Source organism: Aspergillus homomorphus (genome assembly GCF_003184865.1).
Source record: "Aspergillus homomorphus CBS 101889 unplaced genomic scaffold BO97scaffold_6, whole genome shotgun sequence".
Classification (NCBI taxonomy): domain Eukaryota; kingdom Fungi; phylum Ascomycota; class Eurotiomycetes; order Eurotiales; family Aspergillaceae; genus Aspergillus; species Aspergillus homomorphus.
In genome coordinates this window covers 632,433-650,581 of record NW_020291892.1, presented here as the reverse complement: position 1 = coordinate 650,581, position 18,149 = coordinate 632,433, and the positions used below count along the sequence as shown (strand labels likewise).

General features: G+C 50.6%; 8 protein-coding genes and 1 non-coding gene across 9 annotated transcripts; 6 read left to right on the top strand and 3 right to left on the bottom strand.

Annotated features, from left to right (window-relative positions):
- Positions 1 to 1,794: 1,794 nt before the first annotated feature.
- Positions 1,795 to 3,430, bottom strand: BO97DRAFT_339230 (cytochrome P450; the record flags this gene model as incomplete). Its single annotated transcript, XM_025691545.1, has 3 exons — positions 1,795 to 1,960; positions 2,024 to 2,190; positions 2,249 to 3,430. The coding sequence occupies 3 exons, from the start codon at positions 3,428 to 3,430 to the stop codon at positions 1,795 to 1,797; spliced, it is 1,515 nt and encodes a 504-aa protein (XP_025554324.1).
- A 645-nt stretch (positions 3,431 to 4,075) lies between these two features.
- Positions 4,076 to 5,952, top strand: BO97DRAFT_432354 (cytochrome P450; the record flags this gene model as incomplete). The annotated part of the gene is made up of 5 exons (XM_025697530.1): positions 4,076 to 4,268; positions 4,340 to 5,256; positions 5,341 to 5,448; positions 5,539 to 5,705; positions 5,775 to 5,952. 5 exons carry the CDS (start codon positions 4,076 to 4,078, stop codon positions 5,950 to 5,952), a joined length of 1,563 nt encoding a protein of 520 aa, XP_025554323.1.
- A 346-nt stretch (positions 5,953 to 6,298) lies between these two features.
- BO97DRAFT_411925 (cytochrome P450) lies at positions 6,299 to 8,330 on the bottom strand (the record flags this gene model as incomplete). The annotated part of the gene is made up of 6 exons (XM_025696199.1): positions 6,299 to 6,315; positions 6,412 to 6,578; positions 6,733 to 6,908; positions 6,992 to 7,099; positions 7,195 to 8,066; positions 8,120 to 8,330. 6 exons carry the CDS (start codon positions 8,328 to 8,330, stop codon positions 6,299 to 6,301), a joined length of 1,551 nt encoding a protein of 516 aa, XP_025554322.1.
- Positions 8,331 to 9,258: 928 nt separating this feature from the next.
- Positions 9,259 to 10,940, top strand: BO97DRAFT_411924 (terpene synthase family protein; the record flags this gene model as incomplete). The annotated part of the gene is made up of 8 exons (XM_025696198.1): positions 9,259 to 9,473; positions 9,557 to 9,680; positions 9,747 to 9,765; positions 9,817 to 10,023; positions 10,108 to 10,261; positions 10,434 to 10,512; positions 10,574 to 10,815; positions 10,874 to 10,940. 8 exons carry the CDS (start codon positions 9,259 to 9,261, stop codon positions 10,938 to 10,940), a joined length of 1,107 nt encoding a protein of 368 aa, XP_025554321.1.
- A 276-nt stretch (positions 10,941 to 11,216) lies between these two features.
- BO97DRAFT_432369 (SDR family NAD(P)-dependent oxidoreductase) lies at positions 11,217 to 12,011 on the bottom strand (the record flags this gene model as incomplete). Its single annotated transcript, XM_025697531.1, has 1 exon — positions 11,217 to 12,011. The coding sequence occupies one exon, from the start codon at positions 12,009 to 12,011 to the stop codon at positions 11,217 to 11,219; it is 795 nt and encodes a 264-aa protein (XP_025554320.1).
- Positions 12,012 to 13,138: 1,127 nt separating this feature from the next.
- On the top strand, positions 13,139 to 13,803 carry BO97DRAFT_463021 (YbhB/YbcL family Raf kinase inhibitor-like protein; the record flags this gene model as incomplete). Its single annotated transcript, XM_025699438.1, has 2 exons — positions 13,139 to 13,307; positions 13,382 to 13,803. The coding sequence occupies exons 1-2, from the start codon at positions 13,184 to 13,186 to the stop codon at positions 13,801 to 13,803; spliced, it is 546 nt and encodes a 181-aa protein (XP_025554319.1). The 5' UTR covers positions 13,139 to 13,183.
- A 1,556-nt stretch (positions 13,804 to 15,359) lies between these two features.
- Positions 15,360 to 15,707, top strand: BO97DRAFT_411921 (uncharacterized protein; the record flags this gene model as incomplete). The annotated part of the gene is made up of 1 exon (XM_025696197.1): positions 15,360 to 15,707. One exon carries the CDS (start codon positions 15,360 to 15,362, stop codon positions 15,705 to 15,707), a length of 348 nt encoding a protein of 115 aa, XP_025554318.1.
- A 1,007-nt stretch (positions 15,708 to 16,714) lies between these two features.
- BO97DRAFT_411920 (uncharacterized protein) lies at positions 16,715 to 17,356 on the top strand (the record flags this gene model as incomplete). The annotated part of the gene is made up of 3 exons (XM_025696196.1): positions 16,715 to 16,811; positions 16,896 to 17,267; positions 17,346 to 17,356. 3 exons carry the CDS (start codon positions 16,715 to 16,717, stop codon positions 17,354 to 17,356), a joined length of 480 nt encoding a protein of 159 aa, XP_025554317.1.
- Positions 17,357 to 17,761: 405 nt separating this feature from the next.
- BO97DRAFT_t75 lies at positions 17,762 to 17,833 on the top strand. The gene has a single exon. It is a non-coding gene; the product is annotated as a tRNA-Gly (tRNA).
- Positions 17,834 to 18,149: the final 316 nt, after the last annotated feature.

The window sequence follows — 18,149 nt, the reverse complement described above, 5'->3', positions numbered from 1 at the left end:
TGCTTTGCTTCTTGAGTGCAACAGAACAAGGCGCAGACTGCAGCCCGAGTAAACAATCCAAATCGAGAGACGGCTTAGGATTCTCGGCGATCAGAGAATACCCATCCAGATTGTGCAACTTTGCATAAACGGACATCGCGGAACGCATGATGAAAAACATACACATCCCCTGGGTCGGATAAATGTTGTCGATGCTCAAGGCAGCAAAACGAGGGAGATTGCGCATCCACGTGCTGAGCTGTCCGATTTCCTCCGGAGTGAGGTCTTTGAGGACGTTGACACTGAAAAGTGCCGTGTAGCTGGGTAGAATACTCGTGGGATCAATATCCCTGGCTCCGTTGAGTGGCAAGACAACCGAAGTAACGCCAACTAGTAAACTGTGTGTTGGTAGGACTTTATCCCCACGCGACCTCAAGGTAACGAATATTTGTTGCAATGGTCGGAGTTAAATCACGTCCTGCACCGGGTGGTGCGTAGACATGAGTCTGTTGGAGCACAACAGATAAGATCGACTTCAGGTGGGGTACTGGACGGGAGTGTGAGTGGTGGGTGGTGGTGATGGTGGAGGGCACGAAAGTCCAAGACGTCCAGCGGGTGAGGAGACAATAAGGCTGTCCCCGAGTACGGAAACGACACTCGGCGCAGACGCTGTTAAAACAGCCGGGGATGTGCAGGGAGAGTCCCGGAAGTGACTGTTTTAGGGGTGGGGTTCGCAGGGATAGTGAGGGTATAGGCCGCGACTGGCGATGAGAAGTGCCTCGTAGTGGGTAGGGTCGCGACCTCAAGGTAGCGAAGACATCCACAAACTCCACATGCTTGTGTCCTCTCCACTTTCTGTGAGCGATTTTCTCAGCGAGCTATGCAGTCAATGTATTTTTCGGCGACGATCTTGCCAAGGGTGTCGATATGCTCGTCGCGGCTAGTACTTCGACGATGCTGCGCGGAACCTTTGGAGCTCGAGTTGCCACGTGCTCAAAACAGCAGTCGAAGATAAGCAAGATGTCAAGATGGTCTGCTTTGCAAATTACCACGGGGTTCTGGACAGATTCCAGCTGATACATCTCTGCATTGATCCTTTTTTCGGCGGCTTGGGTCTCGGCAAACGTGAACTTTCCATCTAGTCTCTTTCCGTGACTGGCATAATGGAATATCATCAGGCTATAGTCGCCTGGTTTGGCCTGGGAGCCTTCAAGGAACTTGCATAAGACCCGACTGAACGTGAGTGCGGGAGATGTGTCATTACGCCGAATGACAAGTTCCATGGCTGGAAGAACACTCAGTCCCTTGATCATTGTCTGAAATCTCTCGCAGTCTCGAGCTGCATAGTTATCGTCGTCTTCCCACAAAGAATGGACATTGTTGTAATTACGTCAGCGTTGAGATGCTGCGGCCCTTAGAGTATATTGAAATTGACTTAACGTGAGCGGTGCTATCTCTAGGGATCCTGAAGATGGTGGGTTTCAGAGGAGAGAAAGAAGAGTACGAGGATGGCAGGGAAATCTGGAATGATTAGTTCACGAAGGAGGGTGAATGGGTGTGTATACTATTGATGTATATTGAGATTAGCGGAAAACTGTGAATAGGGCAGCGAAGCAGTCTAGGCTGGCGGGTTGACAACCATGGTACCGCACTGATTCACAACAACCCAGACATCATAGTGCGTCATATTATCGGATTCTATTGTCTGGATGCTAACAAACTAAATGTGCATTACGTTCCTCGGAGCTAAACTCCGACCACCACGCACAACAACCGATACCAACTCCTCTCTTTCCGATCTGTCTACTGAGTATTTTATCTCTGCACATCCGCCAATTTCAGCTCGAGCAGCAGCGGCGGCATCTCCCACGAAACAAAAGCCGGCTGGTGCTCCAGCCACCCCCGGGCCTCAGGAGCAAGAGCGAGGTCAAAGTTCCAGACCATCCTTGCCAGGACCAACTTGATTGTGTTCAATGCGAATCTAACACTCGTCGTCAGTCACCTGTTTTCATTCGAGGATAGAGGAGTATATTTTCCTGCTTACTTCTGGCCAAGACAATTCCGGGGTCCGATGGAGAAAGGTTGGAAAACCTCTCTGGCATCGTCGGCGTACTCTTCATTACCGAGCCAGCGTTCCGGCGCGAAGTGATCGGGCCTTTTGAAGTAGGACTCGCAATTGAAGAGACTCCATAGGTGGATGTTGACCACAGTCTGCTATATATTTAGCTTTTTAAGGTGCACCACGACTCATGGGAGGCTCGAAACCAACATTTGCGGGTAGAAACTGTCCATCCACTACAGATCCCATTTTCCGGGTCTGTCTTCCGAACCCACTGGGAAAGGGGTGACGCATGCGAAGCGTCTCTTGCACAACGGCATGAAGGTACGGAAGTCGATCGAGCGAAAGGGTGTCGATCTCGCTTTCGTTGGAGAAGTTGGCGCGGAGCTCACGCCGGAGCGTGACCATGCAGCTAGGACGCTGGGTCAGGAAGTAGGTGGCAAAAGAGAGGGTAGTGGCGGTGCTGTCGCTGCCTGCCAGGATGAGGATATTGGCCTGCTTCTCGACATCACGCGTGCTGACGACTTGGTCCTTCTTTCCTCCGCCCTTCTCGTTGGTGGCCGCCGGATCGACCGCTCGCAGCATGTAGTGCACGAAATCCCGGCGATCGACAACTGGATCCCGATCGATGCGTTGCTGGACGATCTCGAGCGCCATCCGCGTGTGCTCGGCCCGGTGCTCCATCATCGCCCGCGGCACCAGCCGCAGCAGCAGCTTATCGAGCGGGTAGAATCGCCGCGCGACGTGCATGTAAGTCGCAACCTGGATGTAGTCCAGCACGAACTGCACCCACTCATGCGGCCGCGAGCGCTCCAGGCTGCCGAAGCTCTGCCCGAACGCGAAGTCACCGACGATGTCAAAGCTGGTGAAGTTGTACCACGTCTTGAGGTCCACCGTGTCGTTTCTGGCGGCCCGGTCGTGCATCTGTCCGATCAGCAGGTCGACGTTGCGTTGAAGGATAGTCTCTTGCTCCTGCAGCGCCTTCGTTGAGAACGCAGGTGCCAGCATATGGCGAAGGCGCGGGTGCTCGTCCTCCTTTGCGATGGTCAGGGTTCCAGGTTCCATCAGCGTGGTATTGAACAGGTTCTCGTCCTTAGGTAGCGAATACAGCCCGTTGCGGCGTGTGAAGATGTCGCTGACCGCTTGTGGGGAGATGTAGCACAATTCATTGGGCGCCATGCGCACCACCTCGCCGTAACGATCGTGTGCGGCTTTGGTTACTTCGTGGAAGTTGCCGCGGATTTGGGCGATGGCGATCGGGATCGAGGAGGCGCGGTATAGCCATGGGCCGGGGAATCTGGCTAAGGGGTGAAAGTAGACATTGTAGAGGAACCTGGCGCAGATGCTGGCGATGATCTGGAGGACGTCTATTAGCAGCGCACTGCTTATCATTGTTGTTGGGAGCACTCACTCCAATTGCCGTCCACCTAACAGGATTCTGGATGGTGCTCTCCACTACCAGAGACGATTGAGATGTCGTGAATTTCATGAGTGCGTCCATGGCTTGCTCTCGGGGCTCGACGAGCTCATTCAAGCGATCAGATTGCCTGTCAGCTTTGACTTGGCCGGAAATATGGCCTGATAGACTACTCAAATGAACTTCACAATCTCACTGCATCGGCTCATGTCAAGCGAGCCACTCCTCATAGCTCAATGCTTTGGCAATGACGACATACATTCGAGGGAATATCATGCCAGATTGCATTGCATTGTTGGTTTGAGTTCAGCAAGGGGAAAAAAAAGGGCAGGCAGTGCATGCGCCATCAAGGAAAGAAGCATCTGTAGACGATCATCTGGCGGTGAGGTATAGCGGTAAGGATGCATCCATGCTTCTATCACAAGCATAATCAATCTCAAGGCTTTGGAATGACAGGAAACAAGGAAGATGATGTAACGTCAGATAAGAAGCAAGAAGGTCTAGTCGAGACCTTACCCCTCCACCTGTGTGATATGAACTCCTCAAATCGACATGATGTTTCTACTGCATGCAAGTACACCGCTGACTCTTTCCCCGTCAGCCCGACATCTCATGCCACGATGTGGTTGCTACTCATCCTCTCACTCCTCTTTTACTTCATTGTCAAGAGTGCATACAACCTCTTCTTACATCCCCTTTGCAAGATCCCCGGACCCAGACTCGCCGCAGCGACCTACCTCCCGGAGTTCTACCATGATGTCGTGCGACATGGGCTGTATATCTGGGAAATCGACAAGATGCACCAAGAATACGGTAAGACATTCTCTATCAGCAACCTTCCCAGCCAGCAAAGACCAAGCACCAAAGCTGACCAATGATCCCAGGCCCCATCGTCCGCATCAACCCCCGCGAGATCCACGTCAGCGACCCCGCATTCTACCCCGAAGTCTACGCCCACAGCGCTCGCAAACGCGACAAGGACCCCCGCGCCGTCGCCATCTTCGGGCAGTCGTATTCGATGGCCGCGACTGTCCCGCACGAGCACCACCGACTCCGCCGGCAATTCCTGAACAGCCTGTTCTCAAGGAAGTCAGTCCTCAGTCTCGCGCCCCTCTTCCAGGAGAAGGTCCAGCTGCTCGCCCAACGCCTCAAAGAAGCGCATCACCGCCGCAAACACGAGAAGGCGATTGTCCAACTCGATGACGCTTTCTCCGCTCTCACCGCGGACACCATCTCGCATTACTGCTACGGCACCAGCTTCGACTTCCTGCGGCACCCGAACTTCCAGAATGAGGTCCGCATAGCGGTTGCTGAATTCTCCAGGTTGGTGCATGTTAGCAAGTTTATTGCGTTGCCTGGGAAGTTGATTCAGCAACTGCCTTCGAGCTTGATGCGCTGGTTCAAGCCGCAGTTGGCGGTGTTGTTTGATATCCAGGATATGGTCGCTAGCCGGTCGTCTGCGGCGTCTGATAGTACTTCGGCTGCGAAGGCCAGCGGCCGTGGTAAACAAGAAGCAGAAGGGGGTAAAGAAGACATTGGGCCGCGCCAGACAATCTTCGATGCCCTTACCGATCCTACCACCGTCCCCGAAGCCGAGCGGGCTCCGCATCGTGTGAGTGCAGAGGGTATCTCGATGTTGCTCGCGGCGACCGAGACAACAGCTCGGTCGTTGTCATTTGCTTTCTATCACATGATGCGCGACAAGGGGATCAGGGACCGGCTACGCGGCGAGCTGGCACCGCTCAATCTCGCGCTGGACAGGCCCGTGTCGTTTGCCCAGTTGGAGAAATGCGGATATTTGGTATGCCTACACACCTTTAGAATCGTCTTCCATAGCCAAACCAAGAAGAATCAAGCGTTAACAGCCCGATTTCCGGTTTCATAGTCTGGAGTCGTCCACGAAGCCGTACGATTCACGTGTCCCCTAACCCGACTTCCGCGGGTGGCCCGCACTGAGACTCTGGTCTGTCACGGCCATACAATCCCACCCCAGGTGAGTCGTGACTATCCACAAATTCAAAGCCAAGAAACACAATATGAGCAACGCTGACACCGCTTACCTGCACCAAACAATGAGTTCCAGACCCCAATCTCAATATCCAGCTACTACATGAATATGAACCCCGCCGCCTTCCCCGAACCCCAAAAATTCAAACCAGACCGCTGGATCGAAGCCGCCGCGCGAGGTATCAATCTAGACCAGTACATGGCCTCATTCACGAAAGGAAGTCGGATATGCATTGGTATCAAGTACGTGGAACTACTGGAGGAACACCACGGGACCAAGAAAAAAAGCTAATACATCCTTGAACAATGAAGCTTGGCCTACATGGAGCTCTACTTTGCCGTCGCGTTCCTGGCGATAGGGTTCGATATGGAGCTGTATGAGACTCCACCGGAGATGCTGGAGCTGGTGCGGGACTTGGGGCTGGCGTTTCCGAGGGATGGGGATTTTAGCGTCCAGGCTTTGATTACGGCGGTGCATTTTAGGGGATAGGGGTGCTCTATGCTCTGTTGCAAGAGGTTACATAGAGAGGAGCTGGAGGGATAGCTAGCTTGTACTGTGTCACCTCGAACTTCAATTTTTGACAGTCTCATCTTGGTCATACTCGAAAGCCTTACTTGGCGTTCATCATCGATCACGTGGTGTTTACTAGCCCTGAAGCGATACAGTTCTTCTAACAATTCTCATAAGCTGGATTCTATCTTCGCATAAGTCTATGGCACGGCAAAAGAAGGGAAGAGTTTAGATGAATGCTTAAAGACCTGGAGAAATACAAATAGCAGATACGTTGTTTATCTCATAGCCTGCTGGCACCTTTACGAATGCTCACCTTTGGACCTCACTCAGCAATATTCCCTAGTTCACACATCCAAGATCTAGATATCCCAGAAACAACATAGAATACCAGCTCAGGGGACATATCCAATCCCAGCCCTGATTATACTCACTCACTGGCCAACCCCACCACCCTCACCCTCACGCGCCGCGCTCCGCGATCGGTATGCGGCAGCGACAAATCCCGCTCAAAGCGCACATCCTCCACCGTCGTGCCGTAAAGCTCCAGATCGAAGCGCCGTACCACAGCCGCGAGGGTCATGTACAGCTCTGCGTATGCCAGGCTGTGACGTTCACAAGGAAGCTTCAGGTCAGTGGACAATACAACTAACACGGCAGAAAAGCAATTGGAAGTGGGTGGATTTGCGGGCGTGGATTGGTCAAGGCATGGAAAGAGAGGGGGAAAACAGGGTAGGAACTGACTTCATCCCAACACACATGCGACTGCCGCGGGTGAAGGGGACCAGAAACTTGGTCAGCTTCTGTGGAGATGCCCCGCTCCCTTGCGTGGCTGGTGCTGCGGCCCGGATCCAGCGGTCTGGGTCGAATTTCTCGGGTTCGGGGAAAATGGTCGAGTTGGTGTGGATGAAGTACGAGATTGTGCTCATTGGGGTCTTATGTTGGAGGGTTCGTTAGTGGTTTGTGCTTAGGTGGTGTTGAATTTGGCTTGATGGGGTGGTAAGGAAAGCACACTTACACCGGCCGGGATGACATGTTCGTGGTAGTGGAGTGTCTCTTGTGGAGCGACGCGTGGGAGTCGGATGGATATACCGCTCAACCGTAAGCTTTCGTTCACGACTCCTGTCTAGATATTGGATTCGAGGGGCGTTAGCATTCTGTGCTGTTCTGACAGGATCTGAAGAAGCAGAAAAGGAGGCAGGGAGGCACAGAGGGCAGTACCAGAAAAGGCAATCGCTCCAGGTCCTGCCAGATTGCTGTGTCGGTGCTATCTGGCATCACGGCTCGAAGCTCCTCGCGCAAGCGCAGGAAGTACGGCTTGTGGTAGAGCAGATGGAACATGGCGATGGTCAGGGCGCCCTCCGTCGTCTCGGTGGCAGCCCCAAGCACCGTGAACGCCTCCTCGCGCAGTCGCTGGAGGGTGCGCTCCTGAGGCGGCAGAGCCGGGTCATTGATCGCATCGAAGATAGTGCGGCGCGGTCGATAGTCGGAGGCCAATGCCTCGTGCTTCGCTACTTGACGCAGGCTGTCGTTCGACTGCTGAGTGATGCGATCTTGCATATCAAAGATTCCAGACAGGTTGGGGCGCACGCGCCGCAGAATCCAGGGAGGTACAACCTGCAGGACAGTCAAGACCTGCGGGAAGAAGCGATGAACGTGGCACGCTTGAATGATCTCGTGCGCCCCCTTCAAGATCAGGTTGCTCTCGCTGGGGTTGTCGAGGAAGCCGCAGTCCGATCCATAGGCATAATGTGTGATGATGTCAGCCGACAGGCTCGCAAAGATCTCATGCAGGTTCACGGCCTGGTCGGATGCATAGGCTTTGTGTAAGATGGTCTGTAGGTGCACAACCTTGCTTTGGATGACGGGCATCAGCTCTGTCACCGCCTTTTTGGAAAAGAAGCCATTCAGCTGGTTGCGGCGCGTCCTATGGAGATCGTGATCGATGGTTGCTATTGTTGCTGAGGGAGACGCGAATATAGGCGTCATGTGGCAGTCTTTATTGCGTTTGCGACCAGCCCCTGCGTAGATCTCATCGTAAAAGGAAGGGTCGGTGATATGCACCTCTCTTGGATTGATGCGGACGATCGGGCCTGGAGAATTATCAATTTCGGCTTAGTGCTCGGCGTGAGTCTAACAGTCATACCGTATTGCTTATGCATTTCTTGGATTCTCCAGATAAACTTCCCTCCTCGGATCACATCGTAGTAGAACTCCTCTAGGTGAGTAACAGCAGCAAGCGTTGGGCCGGGAATGTGGCGGAGAGGGTGAAAATAGATCCGATACAAACACTTCGACACGAATAGTAAGACACCTATTGCTAGAATAGTCCACGGGGAGTTGATGCTGGCAGCCATGGTGTGCGATAGGTGGATCTTGTTACTGGACTTTCACTTGTTTGATGAAACAGCACCCAACTAATGCCTCGTTAACTTATATAGCAGCAAAGCCGCTTGGCATGAGAGAAAGGTGCTGACCGCTGATTATCAAGCATCAAGGGCTACAGTGGCCGTGAAAGTGATAAAGATACACTTTTGACTGAGCTTAATGTGATGCCGACTAAACGCGGTGAATAGTCTCACATAGCAGGTAATGCTGCATGTAGCGGAACAGGAGAATATCCCAGGGATATGGTATTCATGTACTTGGCGATGGTCTAGATAGAGACAACCTTGGAACGTGCGTGAACGCAAGGACATAATCTGGTCTCGTCATGGCTAGATCTAGGGCCCCAGAACTAAGATTCAAGCATGGTTTTTTGGGTTGGTTTTCTTCTCAAGGTTGCAAGACATTGTTCATTCTTCTGTTATTGACTCTAAATACCCGAGGTTATGCATGAGGAGTTGCTATCGATTGATTGAAGTGTACCTCTTGATTTAGATCTAGCTATTTGCAACCCTTGATGACGTTAAGATGCTTTATCGTGATGTAAGACAGCAGCTAACAGATTAGATGATGGCGTTAGGCTCACGCTAGCATGTTTGATATCTGCAGCTGCAAGAGTCATTCCCAAATACTATCAAATTGGTGCTTTGTAAATTGTTGGATCATGCAGTCTGACGTCAATATCAGGTCTCGAACTTGGCCTGGACTGTTTGCAATCACGGTAAGAGCTATCTACAAGGCAAAATAGGCGAGACCACGGTCTCCTAAGATGTGTGACTGCCTAGTATAGACACTATTAACCGAAGTGATCACAAGGTAAAGTCTGGGTTGTATATATACATGACTCTCCATCGATCCGGGCTAGATACTAACAAATTCATTCTCTTCATCGATTAAACCATGGCTGTCACCATTGATGCGCAGCAGCTACTCGCTGAGCCTCTCAAAGGCCAGACGCTGACCATAACCGTCACCCCCGACTCGCACCAAACACTTGTAGACGCTCTGAAGGGCCAGGCCCTGACGATCCCAGATCTTGTTATGCTACTCTACCCCGACTGGGAAGTTAAAAACCATGAAAATGAGACGCAAATTCGCGACGAGATGGAGAATGAGTTTCTGGCTCGGCATGTTTTTCTTACAATCTCATTAGTCGGGAAAGCAAAGCGGCGTGCTAACAGAGACCCGCAAAATACAGATGGTGCCCCAACCCCCATAAACGGTCCAAGTTGAAGCAAGGCAATTTTGCTGAACAGGCGGGCTACTTCTGGACGGGTTGCCCGCTGGAGCGACTACGCCCTCTGGCCCAATTTATGTACTGGGTGAGTTCTTCACAGAATCTTTTACTGAGATGAGACTATGACTGATTCAATTATGTGGCTTGATAGTACTTCATCTGGGATGACGGTACGTTCTGCTCCGGTCCGTTGCTGCATTTAGAAAACTTCCTCATACCAGATCCAGAGGTCGATTGCGGGGAACTCACGCACGACCGCGAAGGCACGGAGCAATACACCAAAGACACCATCAAGTTCATGGAATGGTGCCTAGAGCCCGAAAACTACGCTCCCGAGCGCACCAAGTGTCCAATCCCAGCAGATGCAAAGCACAATTCGGGCTGTTTTGAGGACATCGGACGGGCTATGCAGACTGGACATTCCAGGGGTTAGTTTCCTTACAATAATCCTCTTTCCACTCACCTTTCAAGTCAATATAAGCAGGCTATAAAGGATACTGACGGAGCTTCAGGGGCACTACGACGCTATGCAGAGTCGATGTACGATTTCGTGGCCTCGGTTGGTGGGGTGCAGAAGCAGCGGGACACCGGCTTTCCGACGTGGGATGAATACCTCGCCAACCGGGTATATTCAATCGGTGCATTGCCGTGCTTGATGGCGATGGAGTACGTATCCTCACTTATTATGCTGCTAGTGGCATTGAACGGTTGTGGGATAGCTGGCTAATGGTAGGCGGGTGAAGGTACGCCTACGGGTTGGAGATCCCGAACTGGGTCTATGAGCATGAAGCTGTCCAAACCATGTTTAGAGAGACTGCTATCTCCTGTGTGATGTAAGTGTCACTATCATTGGAGTCTACACTGTGACTAACGTGGAGGCTAGCGTCAACGATATCATCTCATTCAAAAAAGAGATTGTGAGTCACCGTTGGGATTCAGAATGAAGTTCACCGCAAGCTGACAGCAGATATACTGCAGGTTGACGGACAGCTTGATAGCACCATTCCCCTGATCATGCACCACCACGAAATGACCTCGGCTCAGGAGGCATTGAATGTTGCGATCCGTGACCTACAACGGTCCCGAGCACTCTTCGACTCAGCTAGCGACTGTCTCACGACGGGCTTCAGATATCGCAAGTTGGATACAAAGACCCAGATTGATATCTCAGTTCTTATTCAGGGGTGCAAGAACATGATGCTTGGCAATGTGAAATGGTCGTAAGTAAGCCCCATCTTGACTTGAGATTACAATCGACAGTGCTAACTAGATGATTAGTCTGAGCAATCAGCGGTATTTACCCAACGAGAAGTTGGATGGCTGGAAGGTCTCGTTCACAATTTAGACGTTTTAATCTGCAGAGGCCTATTAACGTTTAGTATGACTTTTACCTTTTAAATAGAGCAGAGCCCTAATTGATTATACTTGACTTTTTCAACGTTGGTATCTTGAGACATTCTACTCGACTTTTGGAGCAGATTTTTAATAGATGATTATAAGGTTTTTGTTCTGAATCAAGAAGATCGAATATTGATGTGAGCTGAATAAGATCTATCATTATAATACGGTCCATGTGACCATAAAATAGCTTGGTAGGAAGAGCAAGCGGAGTATCTTACTATCACTGCAAAGTAAAGCCAGCATCCACAGGCAGAGTAACCCCCGTAACATACGAAGAAACATCCGACGCCAACCACAAGACCGCCTGCATGATCTCCTCGGAGCTCGCCACTCGCCCGAACAAGCCAACATGTGGCCCAACCTCAGCTTCACATGTCCCCATTCTGGTCAACGTCTGCCTCAGAAAGTCGGTGGAAGTTGCCCCGGGCGCAAGAGCATTGACACGGATGCCGTGCACTCCATTCTCGAGCGCAGCCACTTTCGTCAACCCAATCACCCCATGCTTCGCGGTTGAATAGGCCGCCTGGAACGCTTGTGCCTTCAGCCCGGCCGCAGACGCAAGATTGATGATCGATGGCTGTCCATCACTCTTGTCTTTCTGCTGCTGAATCATCTGCCTCAGCTGATACTTCAGACACCAGGCCATGCCCGTGAGGTTCACACCCAGGAGCTGCGCCCAGTGGCTCTCGTCCAGCTCAGCGATCGGTGCGATGGCGGCCGGGATCGCGGCGCTGTTGACCGCAACGTCCACTCGGCCGTACTCGGCCACGGCTTTCTGGACCATCGCATCTGCCTCGGTGGCTTGGGAGATGTCGGCTGTGACGGCGAGGGTCTGGGCTTGGGGATGAGATGTTTTGATTTCGGTCACGGTTTGGTGAACGGAGCCGGGGTTGATGTCTGCAACCACCACTTTGGAGCCCGCGTGCGCGAAGGCCAGGGCTGCGCTTTTTCCAATCCCTGCGCCGCCTCCGACGATGAGCACTACTTTTTGGGTGAGGTCACGGTAGGTGGCCATGTTTGAGATAAAGGTCAAAAAAGATTGGGTTAAAGAGGCTGGAAAATGTAGAGATATTGATGTGGTTGCTTGGTCAAAGATGTTGGAAATGGGTTCCTCATAGATGCGGTGCACAACTCACCGCTATTTTGCTTTCCTCACCGATTGTCAACGTCAGAGTGCAGCTATTGAGATGAGGGTTGCCTGAGGCCAGCTTCTATGACGGTTGGGAAGGTCTGCTGTTGCGATGAATAGCAGAAAATGGAGGAATGAAGGTCGAGAGTATACTTCGAGTCAGTGTTCTGTATGGTAAAGAGTTCATTCTAAAGCTCCGGGTGGTACACGCAATTAGTTCTCGAACATATTAGCAAGGATTTACAGGTGAGTAAGGGCGGTACAATAATGAAAAGCAACAGGACTAAAGCAATTATAGAACAGTGAGCTAAGAGAGAGTACATACGATTGTAAAACCAATGGAGTCAAGAACTCAGTCCCTTGTCCACCCTACAGGACTGATAAGGATGCCGAATCTGGGGTACAGGCTGCTTTGAGCCCAAAAGCATTCCTGCATGGTATTTCTTGCCTACACGCCTACTAAAATCATTGGATTGAAGCCTTGGAGATTCATCAGCCTAGTATCAGTGAGTAAACAGTTTACTTTATATGAATTTCATCTAGTAGCGCACGGTCTGAACCTGAAGGTACCCTATTCAACTCAGAAGTGGTCAATAGTATATTGCGATATTGAAGTCGCAAAATGCAAACTCAGGAAGGAAAGTAATAATGTTCTAACACCTCTAGTTCTAAATAGCATTGCTCCAAGTCAGGGAGCTTAGAGCAATGTTCGGTTGTATTAGCTGATGGAGCACGAGATGTATTAGATTGGCTCTAGATCTGCCCTTAGACTTTCAGAACATGTATAGAAGCTGGGCTGTTGCAAGTTAATAAAGCGGAGATACGAGCCAAGAGCTAGTTAACACCGACAATGAATTAACTACAGCTTGTCTAGGTATGAGGCAAGGCTTGTCTGACTGGTGGGTGGACTTTTATCCTTGGCGGAGTTGCCCTAATCTCCGGCGTTATCGCCGATAGGCAGTTGGGTAGGCCAAAGAGCCCTGGATTTTACCTGAACAAATACGCATACTAGACGAGATTCCTTTTTCTTTCTCTCCACACGCCCAGATTTGCTCAAAATGCCTGCGAACAACAGCATCAAGAAAACCCTGTCATTGATTGAGAATGATGCCACGAAAGTGCTGGGCCTTGACGTTGGCAAGCATACAAACGTCCAACCGGGCCAGTACATCCCCAGAGCGGGTCAGAAACCCACAGTAGCATTTGAGATCACACTCAACATAACTGACTGACTTTTCCATCACGTTTCAAATTAGATGCGCAGTTGCCCCCGAAATTATCCTTCCGTGGCCTCTCACCAAACACCACCTACATGGTCGTCGGCCTCGACATCGACGCCCCCTTTCCTTCCTTCGGCGTCCTAGGCCCCATCCTACACTGGATCCAGTCGGATCTTCAGCCCACGCCATCAGATAGCGACTCGACCACATATGATCTGAAGATCACGGCGCCATTTGTCGCTAATTACATTGGCCCCGCCCCGCCCCCGGGAAGCTCGCCGCATCGGTATATCTTCTTTCTGTACGAGCAGCCGGTCGGGTTCGAGGGGGAGAAGTACGCACCGCCTGGTGGGCAGAAATTGGGAAATATGCATCGGATGCGGTTTGATCTTGATGCATGGGAGACAAAAATTGGTCTGGGGGATATTGTGGCAACGAATTATTTCGCAAGTAATTGAATTTCGTTATCGGATAAGGGGGATGGGTGATGTGTTGGGTAGATTAATCTAATTGCTTTAATAGCACAATGCATGCATTGACAATGGCTTAGGATAGTATGTACGCCATGATCCGAAGAGAGAATGTACATAAACTATACTATAGGTCCGCTCACTTCCCGCCACACCCAACAATCTTCTTTGTTTGTTGTATCGAAATTCAAGACCATGAGGCTTTTAGAAGCGCCATATGATCTGGAAGCCCTAAGATAAGCTACAAATACGACAAGGACGAGACAAGGCTACATGACTGCTATAACCTGTCAAATCAAATTCTACCCGGAATTCAACTAGCCAAGATCCCCCGGTGGGGTAACTGTATGTTGAATTCCGATGCCGGGGTTCGAAAGCCCTACAACCCCCCTTCCAGCCGCAAGCTAAAGCATCCATGAGACTACCTTCAATCTAACCCGTGTGTCTTGTCATATCGGTCAGTAACCAAGATCTTAAGGAAACGGCGACCTTTTGGGAGTATTCTGGCGGTTGGTCTACGTTGTCCTGTTCGCGAGCTTGCTTCGCGACAGCATCCTGAATTGAGGCAAAAAAAATTCCTATTTGAGCCAGACTCAAAAAGGTATCTTGAGAAGGATATCTCGACTGCGACTTGCTCAGACGTACTTCGAGATGTCTCTTTCTCCGACTAGTAGGGACGGGAACCTTGAAGGCGCTGGTTGCTGTCTCGGTCAATGGCCCCACGATGAACATGTGAGATTGCTGTTGATATCAATAATCTCAAGTACTCTTGAAGTGCTACTGCGGAGATTTGAGCATTCCGTTTCAATTCATGCAGGTTTTGTGTGGATGGTTGAGTTCTTTGTAATGCTCAGCTAATAGGACTGTGATATACTACGGTTACCTCAGACAATCTTGGCATCTTGGTATTGAGAGCGGCGATAGGATGATTGGCCGGATACGACGACCTCTCGTGTTCTAATCAGATCCGGGACACAGAGAATTTTGCACAAATAGCCGTGTCGAACCCGTGTTCTCTTTATGCCTAGCCTCCAGGGTCCGGAGTATCTTAAGACCTTGGCACTATAGTCTAATGAATGCCAAGCATCCTACACGAGTCAGCCTAAAGCCATTATAAGATATTGGCCTGACTCGAAGGAAGCAAACTTTGGCGATAGGTACCAAACGGTCCGGCCCGTGATCAAATCGCCCACTCGCCAAGTCCTGAGAAAAGAAAGGATACGAGGTTCTATAATGCCAAGGCTTAGACTTGATGCACGGGAGGGCCATCTGGATGAACCTCATCGACTAAACGAGGGTAGCGGGGGTATGGTGCAAACGATTGCTATCAACAGGGAACGAGAAATCAGTATAAATAGACCCTACGATCCTTTTCAAGAGCATCCCAGCCAGCAACAACAACTCTCTCAACTACAGTTCCACATCTTTTCAAACCACAACCCCCTCTTAGTTCGCTTTTCCCTCCTCGTGATACACCTATGGAGTTCTAACAATCACAGATTCTTCCTTTCTTTCATCACCCAGACCCTTAATCCGCCCTCAAAATGCTCACCAACCTCGTCAGCACCATCACCGCCGGTCTCCTGGTCGCCACCGGCGCCCAGGCTGCCCAGTACGCCACCATCCAGATGTGGTCCAACAAGGACTGTACGGGAACCTTCCACGAGGAGACCCTGGTCTTCGATACCGGAAAGGGACAGAAGGTCTTCGAGTACCCTTACACCTGGGGGAGCGGCAAAGTCGTCAGTGGTGTCTCTGCCTGCGGCGTCTCCTTCTGCCAGTATGGCTCGAGCTGCTTCGGCACCGAGGTTGCTTATGTGAATTGGAGCCCGAACTGCTACTCAGGCGGTAGCTGGATGGCGTTTGACAAGATTATGGTCAATACTTGTTAGTTGAGTTGGTGTTTTGTGGTTATATTTCTGGTTTGCTCTTGGTAATTAGAGCTTTGGTCTGTTCTTGTCGTGTGCTGTACTTCTTTTGGAATGGGACTATCCCCTCTCTATACTAAACGTGTAAGCTTCCGGGGGGAAACCCCCGGGCCCCCCTTTCTTTCAGCTTCCTGGTTCACTTCAATCCCAAGCCCCCAAGATAGAAGCATCCGGGGAAGCATCGATCCTGTGCCCAATCCAGTTCCAGATCCTTTCTTCATGAGGCTTCCTACCCTAATCATCCAGAATAAACCACCCTCCGCCAAAACCCCCAAAACCAAAGCACACCAAAATGTCCATCTCAACCTACAACCTCCAACTCATCCACGCCACCGTTCTCATCTTTGACCCAGCCCTATCCCCCTTCACCCCGACCCCAGCAACCACCAACACCAACCACAAGACAAAGCACTAATTGAATACACAAAACTAACCTACTCCCACTGCGGCACCCCGCACGATTTCAACTAGACCACCGCCGCAATTAAACGATTTAACCGAGGTCTCTGGGCACCTGCACCGCCTCCAGCCCGTAATGCCGCTGTACGCTGTGGTCGTCTGCCTGGGCTGCTCACTCTGCATACTGATGGGCAGGCATTGCTGAGCTGGATCCGGGGGGGTGCCGGTGCCGATGTCGGGTAGGAGTGGTGCGTTCCAGGACGACGGGACGGGTTCTGTTCTCTGGGGTGAGGGCGATGGCGTACGGTGGTTGCTGGAGTAGTGCCGCGGGTTTTTGATGCAGAGATTGTGGCGGCTTAGTCGAGGGTGGATCCGCGGTTGAGGCTTTCGGGGTGAGTGTTTCTGGCTTCCTTGAAGGGGTTGTGTTGTGTTGGCTGAAGTGTGGGTTAATGAGCGATTTTGTTCTGAATCTATGTTTATTTTGATTTCTTCTTTTCTGTTTATCTCCTATGTTTGTGGACCCACTGTTGTGGTTTGAGGTTGCGAGAGAGCTGTTTTTCATCACATCAGCAATGCTCTCGATGCTGGAGTTAGGGCTGCGGCTACTGAATCAGCTTGGCATTGCTATGGTGCTAAACTGCAGTGGGCCAAGGGCGTGGGACATGGGTGGTATGGGGCTATAGGCTAATTGCTGTCAGTTATCAACATTGATTTATACTAGTTAAATTGTAATTCTCTGATTTTCAAATATAGTATATCATAGAATATATGGGTTCGTTCCGGGTGGAGAGCACCGACCGAGCAACCCGACCGCGGCCCTGAACCGCCTCCTCAAGATCTCCGAGGGCCACGATCCCCACCTGCGCCCGCGCTGGGCCCTCAGCCTGCCGGTCGAGCGGGAGACCAAGTTGGGCTCGTGCTGGGCGTTTACCAGACATACGGTGATCGGACGGAAGCCGGAGGCTGAGGGTCGCTGTCCGCCTGTATATGTTCTCTTGATCGGACTGGAGGTTTTCATACTAGCCAAGAATCATCAAGGAAGACACTTACATAGCTTAAACTGGACTTTGTATACTCGAATCAATGAAGAAAAATGTATTTTTGTTCTTTCAATTTATGCCGCAGGTAGGTACTCAGTGAACGGCCGGTACACTTCCTTTGATTTATGCTAAGATCTCGAATCTACGGCTACCATGCTTATAGTAGGTCTGTAGAATATTTGTTAGGATGGGTTTTCGCCCGGTGCAATCTGAGCTGCCTGAAGATGCCAGCTACCTAGTCCTACAAGATTATTTTTTATCATCAACTATTATTATATATACCGGAATTATAAATACTGATCCCCTTGGCCTGTCATGAATATATTCAGATGCATACAGAAACCCAACAGGATATTTCAATGACGCTAGTACTATATAATCAAATTAAAAAGAGTAATATGCAAGCATGAATCAGTGTAGTGTAACCACGGCATAGATCCAGTAGTTTCAGTCACCATATCAACACGTTTGACAGACATGATTGATGCGACGTTGCAGTATAATTGCCATTCTTTCTGCTCAAGTCTTTAAAACATTACGCTATCTTAGAGCAAAATCTTAATTCTTTAGACATCACCGGCGTCAGTGGTGTAGCGGTTAGCATTGTTGCCTTCCAAGCAATAGATCGGGGTTCGACTCCCCGCTGACGCAACATTTCTTTTGGTTTTTTCTTTTTGTTTTCCCCCCAGCAACTATCGCTCAGCATCACATTTCATGAGGACTCTTCTTCTTTCAAGATCAGTCTTTAGATCACAAATTGAGGTAAAGCGACTGAGATAAAGTGCTTGAGTTTCACCGCAGTAACCACGATCAGCTGTCGGCGACGCAGGACGAGCTTCAAACAAACAATCAGAATCCACCAATAGGGCGAGATCAAACAGTGCAAACAGCGTACACTCGTCGCATCCTGTACTTTATCTATCATCATGATCAAGAGCCCCAATCAATAGTACAAAAAGACTAATAA